This window comes from Passer domesticus, chromosome 16 (genome assembly GCF_036417665.1).
Source record: "Passer domesticus isolate bPasDom1 chromosome 16, bPasDom1.hap1, whole genome shotgun sequence".
In the NCBI taxonomy this organism is placed as follows: domain Eukaryota; kingdom Metazoa; phylum Chordata; class Aves; order Passeriformes; family Passeridae; genus Passer; species Passer domesticus.
Genome location: NC_087489.1, coordinates 14,168,659 through 14,184,052, shown reverse-complemented (window position 1 = coordinate 14,184,052; position 15,394 = coordinate 14,168,659). Strand labels below are relative to the sequence as shown.

Sequence of the window (15,394 nt, the reverse complement as noted above, 5' to 3'; positions counted from 1 at the left end):
AGACCATTCATTTGATGTGTGCAAACATCACAAAAACGGTTTATTCAATATTTGCATTAACTACTTTATACCAAAAAAAAGTTAATAATTAAAAAGGGCATCTGTGTCCTATAGAATCTAAAAGAACACTTCCATAGATGGTCAGTGATCCCAGGGACAGTTCAGCACTGCTTTCAATAAACAATCTCCCAAGTTACAGATTTCCTTTATCCAATTGCACTCTTAATTTCCTTTTTTTTTTTTTTTTTTTTGCAGTGTTTATGGCTCTATTACATCTTTGGTAGAAAATTGCTGTACTGTGTTTGTACTCACCATTATTGACGTTTCCCCTGTGGAGAATATTCAGAGTTAAATCCTGCCTCTCCCCCTGCTGCTGAGCCTGGGAGTGCTCTGGTGCCGAGCCACTCACTCACTCAAACGTGCAAGGGATGAGAACATGCCCAGAACAGCTGCTGCAATGCTGCTGCATCACTGCTCTTCCCAGGGCAGACAGATCCCTGCTCCCAGCACAATCCCCTCCTCATTCCCAGCAGCAATGACCACCCCTGTTAAAACCAAAGCTGGCTCCAGAAGGAATGCAACGAAGCAGCTCTGATCACCTCTTGGAGATGCATTTCCCACACACGGGTTAAAGGCTCATGGCACAACTTCCCTACACCCTGACAATTCCCACACGCCTGGGGCTGATCACTCCAGGACTAACCAGGTGCATCGTACAGGGGTGAAGTAAAGAAGTTGCATAAAATTTATTTTTTTCCACCTTGTTTTACAACATTCCCTTTTAAGGTCTTACACATCTGCGACATGTAACTCCACAGAACAATAAATAATTGGCATTCATGTTTCTCTTGACTCAGGATATTTACAGGTTGTTTAGCTGGATGACAGGTACAAAACATCGGCATCACAGTAAATACCATTTTGACACCAGAATCCATTTCCCCATTAAAAATTAAATTAACACTGATTTTTAAACCATTTTAACAAGTAAAACTGTTCTCAAAGGCATATAAGTACACAAGTTGTCGTAGGCAGTAGTAATGGACCATATTGGCAAAGCTGTGAACCACAGGATTTCATGCAAATCATAGAGCTGAACACTTATGAAATAACCAATAATAAATAAAGAGCCCACTGGGGTGGCCCCAACGCTGTGGGATGAGCCCAGTGCCACAGGAGCAGCTGGGGACACTGAGCTGTGCCAGGCAGGGGTCAATCCCTGGGGCAGAGCTCTGCTTGTGCAAACCAGGGAGGGCCAGTGATGCAGCAGAGCAGATTCAGGGATTCCCTCTGTGCTGGGGCTCCCTGACAAACCCAGATCCCCCCACACACCTCCCCAGCAGCTCCAGAGGCCTGGGCTGGGCTGGGCCAGCACAGGAGAACAGCCTGGGGCAGCCCCAGCACACAGTGCTCACCCCCAGGGGACACCAGGGAGGGTCCTGAGCACCCCTCAGCTCTGATCAGACCCTGCCAGACTGTGGAACACACAGTGCCGGGTTTCCACTGCCCCACAGCTGAGCTGAACAGTGTTTGCACAGGTGAACAAGCTCTGCAGAGCACAGAAAGCCAGAGGTAAGGGGTAGAGAGGGTGTGACACAGCTGGAATTGCTGCAGAGTGCAGGAGGAGAACAGAGCGTGCCACAAAAGCTCAGCCTGCAGCAGCTCAGCACGGGGGGCTGGCAGCAGGAGCACGGTGAGACTCCACTGGCACCCAGGGGCATCACCCCAAAGCACACAGGTCACACATGAACTGCTACAGCACAGCCCACACAGATACAGGAATAGGAAGAACACTAAGGCCACAAACAAGATACTGCACAGAAGAAGAAAACAATGCTTCACTCCCCAGAAGTACAAATTATGAGCATACTAGAGGAAAAGATGAAATTTCCAGCAGAGAATCCATTTATTTTAATGTACAGTAAATAGGAACATGTGTATTAAATTTTGCTTTTAAAAACATTTTTAAATAACTTAAGAGAAATGGGTTGCAAACATAAAGTGCTAAACTTGAAAAACAGAAGTGTTCCTCTTCCCTGCTGTTTGTTAGATGGCAATTTTAGTCTCTGACTGCTTTGAAAAGATGTAGTGTATATCCAGGCAGAAATGACTTCTGGATTTACTACCTTGTGCAAAAACACGAACTGCAAAGAACATAATCCACACCCCAAAACACGGCTCGAGATCACTATCAACTCTACTAAATATGCTACTAAACTTATGATTAAATAAATACAAATGAAATCACAGTTCACTCCCTTTCTTGGTGTAAGCTAATAGTTTGCAAATATGGTCCACTCAGTGTAAACTGTATTGACTTGAGGAAACAGTGAATTCTACCATTTATATGTCTCAAATATTTACACACAGTAGCTTGGCACTGTTGCTGTTGCAGAACATTGAAGTACCAGACACAGGAGAGAGGGCAGGGCTGGGCACCAGAGCCAGCCAGGCACCACCTGGGGCCAGGAGGAATCCTTGGTTCTTGTATTTAAACTAATGAAAGCAAATTAGATGGGATATTGAGAAGAAATTCTGCCTGTGAGGGTGGGCAGGCCCTGGCACAGGTGCCCAGAGCAGCTGGGGCTGCCCCTGGATCCCTGGCAGTGCCCAAGGACAGGCTGGACAGGGCTGGAGCAGCCTGGGACAGTGGAAGGTGTCCCTGCCATGGCAGGGTGGCACTGGATGGCCTTTAAGGTCCCTTCCAACCCAAACCATTCCATGATTCTGTGAAATGCTGCCTGGGGACTCCAGAACATTGGCATGGCCAACACTATCCAGCCATGATGAAGACAATGTTAAGGACCTTTCTGGCAAAACAGCATTAATTAATTCACAGGAGGCTGTGAGCCCAACGCCCAGAAGGGAGCCCTGGTTCTGCCCTGGGACAGAGCTCAGGACCTGCTCTGGGACAGGAGAAGGAGCTCAGGCCCTGCTCTGGCACAGGAGCTCAGGATCTGGGCTCTGCTCTAGAACCCGAGCTCAGCCCCTGGGCTCTTTCCCCCCTGGGCAGCCAAGGAACAAGGGCACCAAGCAGTGCCAGCTCTGCCGTGTTTCTCTGATGTGGGAAGAAGACAGCAAGCAGCTGATTTAGCACAGACTGAGGAGCCTCAGACAAGGATGGCTGCCACTAAAAGCCCATCCGTGTTTGGTGCACCCACCCAGCTCTAGAAGGTCCCTGTAAGTCTCTGTCCTACTGAGAAGCCCAAGTACCTGTGGCTCTCCTCATGAGATCATAATGTGGACTGAAGTTTATAACAATGACAGAACTCACTGAGTTTAATTTCTGAGAATTAATTTGCTCTGCACTCAGCCTAATGCCTTTGTATGAACCCACTCCTGTGATTCAGGTTTGGTTTTTAGAGCCAAGCAAGTGCAAGGCTCCAAAAAATGCCTCTCTGCAGGGAGCATGTCATTCAAACATCCACCTAGGAGTGCCTCTGCTTATTTGCAGCTCATCCTCAAAGTTTCACACTAACAGGAAACAGATTTCATGGAGCTGCGAGGAGTAGCAGCTCTGTGACCTCTCCTTTCAGTCTCCAAGGATTCAAGACACGTCTGCCACATTGTCTGCAGAACACTACGAGTCTCTTCTCACGTTGTCGACACATTTCAAGGATGATCAACTGCAAAGTTCTGTTCCAAAGAGGATTTGCTTTAGTTTAGATAATTTTCTCCTACACAAATAAATACAGAGTAAAACTATTATGTCACTGCTCCTTTTAACAGGAAGCACAAAAGCTAAACAAAACCGAATTCTCTCGTTTTGAGCTACCACTTCTCTGTCTTTATCAATGGCTGGATACCTCCAAAATCACTGGGGTGACCACATTTCAACGGAAGGAAAATCTCAGACACGCTCAGATTCTCCAGTGTGTGTAGATCCGACAGGCTGGAGCCCCATTATGGAAACAACATGCCATAAATCAGGAATCAGCTGTCAGCAGTGTAGTGCATCACCTACATTAAGGGATTTCCAAGATGTAAAAAGAATGTAACTACTTGAATCAAAAAGACAAATAACATAAACTTAAAAAAAAAGTAACACAATGCAAAGAACAGCGCGGACGCTTAAAAAATTCACTTTAAATTGTCAAATGTAAATCCCAAGGTCAGGTAGCAGCTTCCACAGACTTTGAACCATGCAAGAGAAACCCATTGCCATCGCAGTTCCACGCATTTGACCCCAGTTAAGTAGAACAAAAGTGCCAAGAACTGGATGAACTCAGAGCCTCCACCCTCCAGACAGTCCCTCTTGGCGTTGGGTTCCCATCCAGGGCAGTCTGGCAGTCTCACTACAGCAGCAGGTACCAGAGATCAGCACGGGGCCCTGGGGCAGGGACGGGACGTGTTCCTCGTGGGAACAGCTGGGGTTGTCTGGGGCCCTGGGCAATGCCTGTCTCTGTTTCAGGAGCAGCCCTAGGACGTGAGCTTGGAGTAGCTGGGGGGAGAAAACCTCCGTCTCAGGTACTTGAGCACGTAGAGGGGCAGGCAGCTCACCAGGGTGATGACAGTGACCTTCCACAGGAACGACAGGGTGGCAATGAAGTAAACATCTGTGTGGAGAAACGAGCACCGAGTCAAAACCACGGGGAGAACCTGGTTCTCCAGGAAGGGGTGGAGAAATGCAGCTCAATCCCCCACTGCTTCCTTCTGCCCATGACACCGGGGTGGAACTAGATCATCTTTAAGATCCCTTCCAACCCAGGCCATTCCATGACTTTACAATCCTGAAAGCTGCCCCACCTCCAAGATCAGAGCCCATATGATACCTGGCTCCTCACTCCTCTGCCCTTCTCTGCCCCAGCAGATGCAGAGATGTGCTGAGCAGTGGGGTGTAAGGCATGTGGCTCTCACAGGTAACTGCCCTCCCAAACCCCACCTGGGACAGGGACACCCTCCTGGCACTGCCAAGCACTGCATGTCCTCCCACCCTGGGAGCTGCCTCTGCTGCCTGGCTGAGCCCAGCAAACACAGCTCCTGACCCAAAACACCTCAGAACCTTTACAGAAAGAGTTAAAGCATCCGTCAAAATGGAACTGGTACAACCACATGCAAGAGACAGGTCCACCCAGGAGAAAGTTATCCCTGCTGTCTTCAGTTAGGAAAGAGCTTTATGGAAGAAGCAGTGACATCTTGTGGTTCCTGAATGAACAGTGAGCAATCCCATTGGTCTGGTATTTGCAACTCAACCATTACTGGGGGAATCTGGAACTCCTCACCCTTCTTCCTCTAGCCAGGGAATAGAATTAGCTCTGCTTCAGGCAGCTAAAACACCAACAACCAAACCCATAAGAGAATGGTCCCAGTGAACAGATAAAATAAGGCAAGTTTTAGGAGGCAGCTCCTTCCCCTAGTTTAAAAGCCCAAATCTTTCAATCCAACAGCAGAGACTTCAACCTTCCATCTCAAATTCCCACATGGAAATAAAGGTCACTGCCCATGAGACACCTGACATGTGGTGGAGAATTTTCTCATCAAAGAATGGATGAAATTCACTGGGTACACACTCTGCTGACCACCTTTACCTTCTCTAGCATTTTCCTGTGGGAGGAAACCATAAAACATCTTCCAAGTGCCTTCAAATCACACAGAGCTTACTGTGGCTCCACTGTCACTGTGCCTGCTGTTGGCCCCACCAAGAGCCTTTTGCTCAGTTACCATCCAGGCCACGAACTGCCTGGGGGAGAGCAGGAAACCTCACCAATAAACTCGTGCAAGAAGACCAGGGAAGCGATGTAGCAGGAGAGGCTGAGCAGCTCAGCCACGATCATCAGCCAGTGCCACGTCTGGATCGTCAGTGCCACCATCAGCAGCTCGGTGAGGATCAGGGACGTGAAGGAAATGGCCACAATGTGCACAAATTCCGACTCAAAAAGGAGGAGTGCTCCATACATGATGATGCTACCTGCAAGGGAATGGAACTATTTCAGTCAGACACAGGGCTCAGCTATGAAACCCACAGTTAGGTCTTGGAAAGGCTGAAACACATCTATCTTGAGGCTGTTTTTCATGAAACCCGATGGATGTAATGACAACGAATCAGTTACTATTTAGGAGACAGAACTGATGAGAAGGCAGGGAAAAGTTACAGCAGAAGTACCCGAAGTTTTCTAACAGTCTATCATGTTCATAGACACATGGAGATAGGAAATTAATACATGCTGTTTTGGCAACTGGAGATCTCTAACATCATGAAACTCTATCCTCCCACAAAAGCACTTGGTCACTACTCAGAAGCTAAAAGATATCAAATTCTTCTACATCCCACCACACTGCCTGGGTGCCAAGAGGCAGCCAAGTGTTGAAAAGCTCCGTGGATACAAGTGAGCCTCAATTTGCACTGCCTGGGCTGAGATCTCTCCCCTTTACACCTCCCCCTAAGAGGATCCCACTGAAGCTCTGCTAACGAGGCATTGTTTGTGCTCCTATGCTGGCCAGGGCTCTGCAGGCCACCTGCACAAATAACTCATGTGAGCAGCATGAGTAATCCACACCAACATCCATCACTCAGGCCGCCTCCGGGAGGGAGGGAGGGAGGGAAAACCTGCGAGGGAACCCAGCTCCAGCCACAAGGTCAAACCCAGCTGTGAACTTTCCAAACTTTTGGGCTGCTCAAGTTTTGGTCGGGCTCATCTCTGCTAGCAACTGGCCCCATTGTTTGGCCGCTGTTTGCTGGTTCTTGAGCACAGCACTGGTGAAGTCACTTTAGCCAAATCCTGTAACCAGAGAGTGCTCTGAGCTCAAGGAGGAATCTTTCCCTCCGTGCATCACCTCTGGCTGCAGCCTTCCACCTCTTGGGAGTGTTCTCTCAATGCCTTGGCTTTGCCATTGTGTTACTCAGCACCCCACGGCCCTGATCCCTGTTGTAGGATGCTTGTGATAGATTTCAGAAAATAAAGCCAGCAGAGATTTTAGACTCTTAGATTCACTCCTTGCTGAGGATGGCATGGATTAATTAAATCTGTAAGAATTACCTGCTTATTTTGACCCCTTATTCTCACTCTTGTTGATAAAGAGAAAACAAGGAATTTTGGCACTTCAGCTTTCAGCTCCACATTACTGACTCATTTCCTACACCTCCCTGATTAATACCTACAGAGACCATTTGAATTTGAGGATACTTGATTTTAAAAAAAGACAAAATGAAAGAAAAGGTCTTCTTAGATATATACCCAAATTACCACATCCACTGTTGAAAACGCATTGTAATTAATGCATTTACTTAATTGCTTTAGCAGCCTAATTAGAGTGCATGAGATATGATCAAGAACATGAGCTCAGCTGTGACCCTGGATCACAGATGCCTGTGAAGGAACCAGAACTCTTGCCACTTCCCTTTTTGGATAAAACACAGAAGGCTACAGGTGCTGCATTTTCCATGTCAACAAGAACCTGCAAAATCCATAGACTGGAGAACTTTTCCCAAAAGAAGGGAAAGGAGAGTAACAAGCTCTGCTTTACAGATGGGGTAACTACAGCACTGCAAGGAACTTGCACAGAGGGAAGTGACAGTGGATGGTTCTGATGGGAAGAGGCACAATGGTTTGAATTTTTGAGTTTAGATAATTTTTTCCTTTGGTAACACTACCGACATTTTCCCACACAAAAAAAATATATATTCATCACCACAAGGATGCTTTGGGAAATTCATTTTATGCCTTACTTAACTTCTGTAATACCAAAACTTAGATAGTCACACGCACTACAACATCTGAAGGCACAAGCAGAAGTTGATTTCTTACCTTGATAAATGCTTATCAAGACCCAGATTAAAAATGTTTTGTATGACAACGGCCGTCCCTGGGTGGGGAAAAAAAAAGACAAATCTCCATTAGGGTTTTCTTTTATGAAAATTCACTTATTGATCAACTTAGAAATTAGTAAGAGAACTGGAAGCTGCTTTGGAAAAAAAAAAGAAAATTAAACAAATGAAGCAATGCTGAGGTAGTGCCCCGTTATTCTCATTTTTCTGGGTGCATGAAGGGGCTGTGGAAGCTCAGGGCTCCCCCAGCACAACCTGGCCCTCACTGCACACACAATTAATTCAGTGCAAAGATGCCTCAGGAGTTTAACCAGCATGAAATAGAAGATGTGTGTACACACATCAATGTGAGTACATTAATGCTGCATTTCTAGACACACACAAATCACCCTCATATTGAAGGCAGATAGATTTTAAAAAACCATCTCCAGCCAACACAGCTATACCAGCACAAAACCCCCTATGTTTAGACCAGGCCTAAGGATGGTTGAAGAATTAGTGGTTTATGACATAAGAGACAACATCCAAGTGAAACCAGATGGAGACTTATTGAGGCTCTGGAAAAACAGGCTGTGCTTCTCAGAGTATCTGTTTAACAGGAATCCTTGAGGGAAAGGAGCTCGGGAAGACTCAGTCCACCCTTTCCTCCAACTAAGAAAGATGTTCCCAGGCTGCATACCCCAGTTATTCAAAACATTTTCCAGGGAGGAAGAAAAAAAATGTAAAAAGGAACCTAAGACAAGATCCACCTTCCTCATATTTCTATGATAAACGTAAAATAAAGTTTTCTTTGTTTAAGGAGAAGGACCTGAGTTAGATGCTAAAGCTACAAAAATGGCACAGCAAGCAAACCTTTAGATCAGGCTCCAGTCAAATTTCTACTGAAGAAACTCTGCGATAAGCCCCTGCCTCCATCAAATGAGCATATCCCTTCCTCTCTTCCCTTTTCTGGCTTCAGAACAGTGCCAAATCCCCAACAATTTATCTTTTCCCTTTATTATGGAACAAATTGGTAATATTAAATCCCTAGAATTTCCCACAGAATAGAACTTCTACTTGCCCAGCCGTTTTTAATAAATTGCATTTCATGCAGCATTCAACAAACAACTGCCAGGAATTCTGGTTCTATCTGTGGATTCAAATTTGACTTTAACAGAATTCTGCCTGAAAATGCCTGATAAAGTTCTGGATCTCCTGGCAATATATTTGACTTTACACATTTACAGTTTGAAATCAAATGAGGATCTTGCCTTAAAGCAAAACAAGAGTCTCACACACCTTCAGAAGATCTTTGTAGAGCTCTGGGTACAACATTGCAACTTCAGATTTCACATCCTTGTCCAGGACAAGAGAAAACACAGGAAACATGGTGTAAATTGTGGAGTACCTGGGAAGAAGGCAGGAGGCCAGTAAATATCTCAGGTGGAGATGAGCAAACAAATGCTAGGCTCCAGAAAGGAAATACCACATTCTTGAAGTGCCCAATAATGTACACACTATAAAAAGTAGCAAATGGAGCACACCAGAGTTTTGCAGGTAGGGAAAAGCCATCAGGATTGGCTTTTTGGGTGACTTTTGAGGAGGAATGCTCATACACAAGTGACTGGTTCAAATATTGCAGGGGGTTCTTAATGGAGCCAAGGACTGACCTGTGCCCAGCCCAAAGTCTGCTCCAGAGCTCAGCTCTGATTCTGTTTGCAGCAGAAGGCAATGGAGATGAATTTGCTGGTTTTGAAATTATGTACTCGAATGTGTAAGAACTCATAGTGGGATTACAGTTGCAATGCTCTGTTTTAGACAGTTTTTGGGCAGGAACTAAGGTTGGGTTGTCTCTCTTCCTGGCACTGCCAGGAGATGGGCACTGCCTCTCCCTGCTGTGCAGACACCAGCTGTCCCTCTGCTTTTACTGGGATCAGAGGAGCATTCCTAGGATGGGCTGCCTCACAAACACGGCAAACCACCCTGCTGGAGAGGTTTGTGCAGTGTCTGCACTGAAGGGGACCAGGCTCACAGCCAGCTCCTGAAGCAGTGCTGGGGGCAGAGTGGAGATGGGCATGGCTTGCATGTTAATCAGCCCAGAAGTGTTCACTGTGCAGAGGGTCTCCTCATTACCAGTGAAAAGTGAGCTCTTACCCAATGATGAGGAAGCCTTGGTAGAGAGGAACTGAAGCAAAGTAAAACACTGATGAGAAAACAGCCTAGAAAAGAAATGAGCTTTTTAGGCACTGAGATACTGCAGTAAAAGTAAGAGCTTAAAAATACACTGTTCAAACTGGAACGTTCTTGCAGTGGGTTCTCCCAACTCCTGAAATGAAGACAGACTAATGGAACACAACCCTTTCTATTCCTTTGGAGCAGTTGCTGGTATTTGTTCAATACCAGGAATTTCCTCATGTGTTTTTATATCAACAACCTCGAGTCCTAACCCATGAAAATTTTCAGAAGAAGAAATAGCAGCATTCCAAATGAGACCCAGGACCTTTCCTTTGTGATTTGGCTTCTCCACCTGTTTTGGAAGCCCCTCCTGGCAGCCCATTACCTGCATGGTGCTGATGCAGAGGCTCCTGTGGATCACAAACTGGCTGAGGGCTGCAGACCTCTTGTAGCTGTTCCTTCCATGGACCATGAGCAAACGACCCAGGTGCTTGAACTGAGTGATGGAGAAATCAGCTGCCAGCGATGCCTGCTTCCCTTCCTGGGAACAAGGGCAAGGAAAGCACACTGAGATCATTCAGCACTGGAAACAAAGAATATCATGTTATTCTTGAGTTATCACTGACACAATTTCCAGGAATATTTGCAGTATGCTAGGTGAGGGAGAGCATTGCCTCAGTACTCCTTCCACTGTGGGTTTTAAGCAAATAGTAAAAATATGAGAATTCCCATTTGAACCTTGGCCTCCAATTCTGAGCAACCTCTGGATTCTGATTCACAACACACATGTTAATGTGACACTCCTATCAAGTCAGTGCTGAACAACTTCTCAGTCTCAAAAGTTCACACAATTTTGGCTTGCTGCAAGCAGAGTCTGGCTGCTGCTGCCAATCCAGTCCTGCAGCCCCACACAGCCCCAGGTGCAGGAATCAGAGCTCTAAGCCAGAGTTTGTTTTGCAAACTAATTTGAGCTGTTTTTAACTGTGCATGTAGGGTATATCTTATCAATGTAATTATAACTCCAGCACTTGGAGCATCAAAAACCCCCAAAACTAACCATGAGGGTACAAATTCAAGGATTCTGCCAAGAACCAAATAATGAACTTGAACTCCCTTTAACAGTAGTCTCCTTTATAGCCAAATTATTTCTCATTATAGGGTTACTGGTCTGATGGTGATTCTTGTGGGAGCTTGTTCCCTTTCTTCCACAAATATCTGAGGATTCATTTAAGAGTTGCCTGAAAACTGGCCACAGAAATTCTCATTAAAGATGAGGTAATCTCACCTTTCCTTCAACTCCAACACCACAGTCAGCCTCCTGAATCATGCTAACATCATTCCCTCCATCACCTGCAGGGCAGAGCACAAACAAAACTGGGAGTTAAGCAACAGGGGCAACCTGCAACCCCACCAAAGTCATCTGCACCACACTGGAATATTATAAGAAACACTTAACCCAGTCAACAAAGGCAAGATTTTAAACAGAAATCATGAATTTAAGTTTTGTTTTAATAGATCCCCAGATCAGTGATTGAAGTATCTCAGTTGCAGGTGGTACCATTACATCTACAATGCTGAAACAGAGCTCAGATTAACAGTGGCACGTGACATGATCCGGTCCAAGCTCTGCTTTGCAAAGATGCCACCTGAAAGGGCGATGTGCAAAACTCCGATCATTCTCTCTATGGCCCCACAAAACCACGGCTCCCTAAATCAGCATTTCCAGGGGGGTGAGATGACAGAGAAGACAAGGCAGCTGCCCCTGGCTGTCACTCACCCACGGCACAGGTGAGCCTGCCCGTCCTCTCCTGCAGCAGCCGCACGATCTGCGCCTTCTGCGTGGGCGCGCAGCGGCAGCACACCACGGCGGGGCACTGGCACGCCAGCTCCATGAACTCGCACTCGTAGTACTTCAGGCACACCTGGGTTACACACAGCACACACCCGGGTTACACCTGCTCTGCAGCACCGGCCTTCCTCCAGCCCGGGCTCTGCGGCTGGCCCTGCTGGTGAACAGCGGCTAGACAGCGGGGATTTCATAAACTAAACTACAAATAAATCAAACAAATGCTTTAATAAAGTAGGGATGTATTAAAAGGCCTTTAAAGGATACACCTTGGGCAGTACTAGAGCCTGGCTGTGGCTCTGCCCAAGATGGATCCAAGATGGACCCCGAGTCATGAGTTCTAACACTTTTATAAGTTTTGGTCCATTAATGAACTTGAGTTATCAACTTGAGTTAACCCCATACTGGGGTTAATTGTCCAATTCCAGCTCCAGGTTAAGCAGTCCCATCCCCCCAGTCTGCTCTCCTCAATTCCCTGTTGTTTGCACTTTTTGGGCCTGGAGCTGCAATGGAATCTTGGTTCTGGGGCTGGAAAAGGATTGTTTGGCTGAACTGTGAGGAGAACTTTATTGGAGTTAACTAAGCTAACACTTTATTGGAGTTGAGAGTTACATACTAATGCAGTGCAGAAGGTGGGAAGTATAAAAGCCAACCCCTGAGGCATCAGTACCTCCAGCGAGTCCCCCGAGATGACCAGGGCACAGTCGTGCTTGCGGCGGAAGGCGTTCAGCTCCAGGTGGGCTTCTCCTCGGTTTGTCACCTGGGGGAGGATGGAACTGAGCAAGGTGTGCTCCACTGGGGTGACAAAACAGCAGGGAGTCCCAGAGGGAACACAAGTGACACAGCCAGGACAGGCAGCACACTGAGTTAGGGCACGCAGTCACAGAAACAAAAACTTGGGGTACAAAACTGGAGCAAAAGAATAAAAATACCCTGCTGGAAAACAGCTGGGATCTCAGAGCCCTCCTGTCCCAGAGTCTGGGCCCCTCAGGACAGGGTCTGTGGGTGTAACTCACCAGTCTGAATATATGGATGTCCTGTGTCCGTGTCACCAGATGAGCGTTCTTGGCTGTACACGTGGCCGTCTCCAGCTTGTCCCCTGTCAGCATCCACACCTAAAATCCAAACATTTCATGTGTTAAGTGAAGCTTAACAAGCACGTCTGCAGGACCTCTGCAAGTACCACCTGCCCCTTCAGGCTTATAAAAGGACTGTTAAAATACATGTACAAATTATTCTCCTAAAAAAAGCCTATTTTAAAACATGCAAGAAAATTCTCACACGTGAAAGAAAGCAAAGCTCTTACAGAGGCTGAGACACAGAGGAAGTTACAAACTCTGGGTAACATTTTTCCCACCTGCAATGTTTCAAGATTCTGCTGATAAACCCACGAAATGCAAGTTAAAAAAAAAAGTGTATTTGTGTGTTAATGTGTCCCTCCCCAGCCATTTCTCAACCGGGCCCTGCTGCAGAAAGATCCCTCCTGGCCCAGCCTGAAATGTGGATGATGCAACTGGGGTTAGCTCAGTGCTGATGTGTACGTCTGGAACACACTAACTTGGTTGAGGTTTTTTTTTAGATTTTTTTTTTTAACCTACACTGCTCCTTTTATTTTGTGCTGGTGAGGGGAGGGAGTTAGAAAGCAATGTCAGCAGCAATGGCTGGGAATTCCTTCTCCAGTGTAAATATATCACAGTGAGTTTGGCTTTTTCCACTGGTGTTTTTATTCTTTCAAGACACTGCCCAAGAATATTTAATGAAAAATACAAAAACCTTAAGAAAATCCCAAAACATCAACAAAAAAAACCCACACAAAGACTCATTCATTTGTTAAACAATCTGAGGTTGGAAGAGATTTGATCCTAACTGGACAGTCCCTGTCATGCACTGCAAGACCCCCAGCACTCTGGATTTACTCCTCACACGCAATGCCCTGATGAACACTGCAGTGCCCAGCACATCCCACAGCTGCACTGCAGCTCCAGCCAAGGTGAGAGACAGGGAAGCAGGAAACCCCTCTGGAGTGCTGGGCTCCAGCATCACTGGGGAGCTCTGATTCCCCTGCTCTCACTTCTCTGCTGAAGTCTCTGTTGTTTACAGGGGTGGCCCCAAACAAAATGCACTTTTGGAAGCTCATCCCAAGTACTGAATTCCCTGCCCTACCTCAGCCCCCAGCACACAGCATGCTTTGCATTCACAGCACAGCCTCGGATTTTTGCTCACTTTGCAACTTAAAGCAGAGAAACCACAACCAGGACCTTTCACCTACTTTTCTTACCCAAATCTGAATGTTTAATCCATTTTTTTCCCCTTTTGCAAGCCTGACAATTTTTTCAGAGAGAGAACCTTACAGCAGCTCCCTCACTGCTGAGCACAGCTCAGGCTGTAGGTGTGTGGAGTCACAGATGCCCAGAAAGTTGGAAAAAATAAATCCAGTCTCTGATTCTCTTGGCTCAGACTCCCCTCTAGTGGCTACTGAAATGTGGATATCCACAGCCCCAAGCCCAGCACGGTGGTTCAAGCACCACAAAGCAAACACAGCCCCAAACCTGCCTTGTTTCATGCACTCCCTGAAAGAACTGCCCCAAAATCTCCTGTTGGACCCATCCTCGTGCCCACACCATTCCTTTCTGTGCTGGAGGAGCCAGAGCACGTGAGGGGATGAAAAACACAAGAGGTGCCACACTCATGTGCTGAGATTTACCCCCTGCAGCACGTTCTGTTCCCAAAGTGATGTTTAAAACCCTCACAGGGCTCCCAACTTTTAATTCACAGCCCGTGGGACAGCGGCAGGCGCTCCAGAGGGGCTCAGTGCTCCTGCTGGAGCCCCCCTGGCTCAGGCAGACCTTAATGCCAGCGTTCCTCAGCGTCTCCAGCGTGGGCCTGACGTCTGTCTGCAGCTGGTCCTCCACCCCAGTGAGGCACAGCAGCTCCATCTCCATCTCCAGGCTCTCGATCACCGTGGCCACCTTCAGGGAGCGGTCGTGCACGCTCAGCTTGGCCTGCACGTAGCGTGCCTGGGGACAGAGCACAGCCAGCCTGACTTTGGGGACAGGGCACAGCCTGGGGACAGGGCACAGCCAGGCTGGCTTTGGGGACAGGGCACAGCCTGGGGACAGGGCACAGCCAGGCTGGCTTTGGGGACAGGGCACAGCTTTGGGGACAGGGCACAGCAGCTGGCTCTGGGGACAGGGCACAGCTTTGGGGACAGGGCACAGCTTTGGGGACAGGGCACAGCAGCTGGCTCTGGGGACAGGGCACAGCTTTGGGGACAGGGCACAGCTTTGGGGACAGGGCACAGCAGCTGGCTCTGGGGACAGGGCACAGCTTTGGGGACAGGGCACAGCTTTGGGGACAGGGCACAGCAGCTGGCTCTGGGGACAGGGCACAGCTTTGGGGACAGGGCACAGCTTTGGGGACAGGGCACAGCAGCTGGCTTTGGGGACAGGGCACAGCCACGCTGGCTTTGGGGACAGGGCACAGCTTTGGGGACAGGGCACAGCTTTGGGGACAGGGCACAGCAGCTGGCTCTGGGGACAGGGCACAGCTTTGGGGACAGGGCACAGCTTTGGGGACAGGGCACAGCAGCTGGCTCTGGGGACAGGGCACAGCTTTGGGGACAGGGCACA

The 15,394-nt window shown here is 47.6% G+C and overlaps 1 protein-coding gene across 2 annotated transcripts in view; it reads right to left on the bottom strand.

Annotated features, from left to right (window-relative positions):
• Positions 1 to 722: 722 nt before the first annotated feature.
• Positions 723 to 15,394, bottom strand: part of ATP9A (ATPase phospholipid transporting 9A (putative)) — a 49,688-nt gene continuing 35,016 nt past the window's right edge. For both annotated transcript variants that reach the window (XM_064391994.1, XM_064391995.1), the window contains exons 18-28: positions 14,612 to 14,782; positions 12,782 to 12,880; positions 12,436 to 12,525; positions 11,697 to 11,841; positions 11,205 to 11,269; positions 10,305 to 10,460; positions 9,899 to 9,963; positions 9,044 to 9,152; positions 7,746 to 7,803; positions 5,705 to 5,908; positions 723 to 4,556 (exon numbers count right to left, since the gene is read on the bottom strand). In XM_064391994.1, the coding sequence (XP_064248064.1) occupies positions 4,420 to 4,556; positions 5,705 to 5,908; positions 7,746 to 7,803; positions 9,044 to 9,152; positions 9,899 to 9,963; positions 10,305 to 10,460; positions 11,205 to 11,269; positions 11,697 to 11,841; positions 12,436 to 12,525; positions 12,782 to 12,880; positions 14,612 to 14,782 (1,299 nt within the window). In that variant the 3' untranslated portion in view covers positions 723 to 4,419. The remainder of the gene's footprint in view (positions 4,557 to 5,704; positions 5,909 to 7,745; positions 7,804 to 9,043; positions 9,153 to 9,898; positions 9,964 to 10,304; positions 10,461 to 11,204; positions 11,270 to 11,696; positions 11,842 to 12,435; positions 12,526 to 12,781; positions 12,881 to 14,611; positions 14,783 to 15,394) is intronic.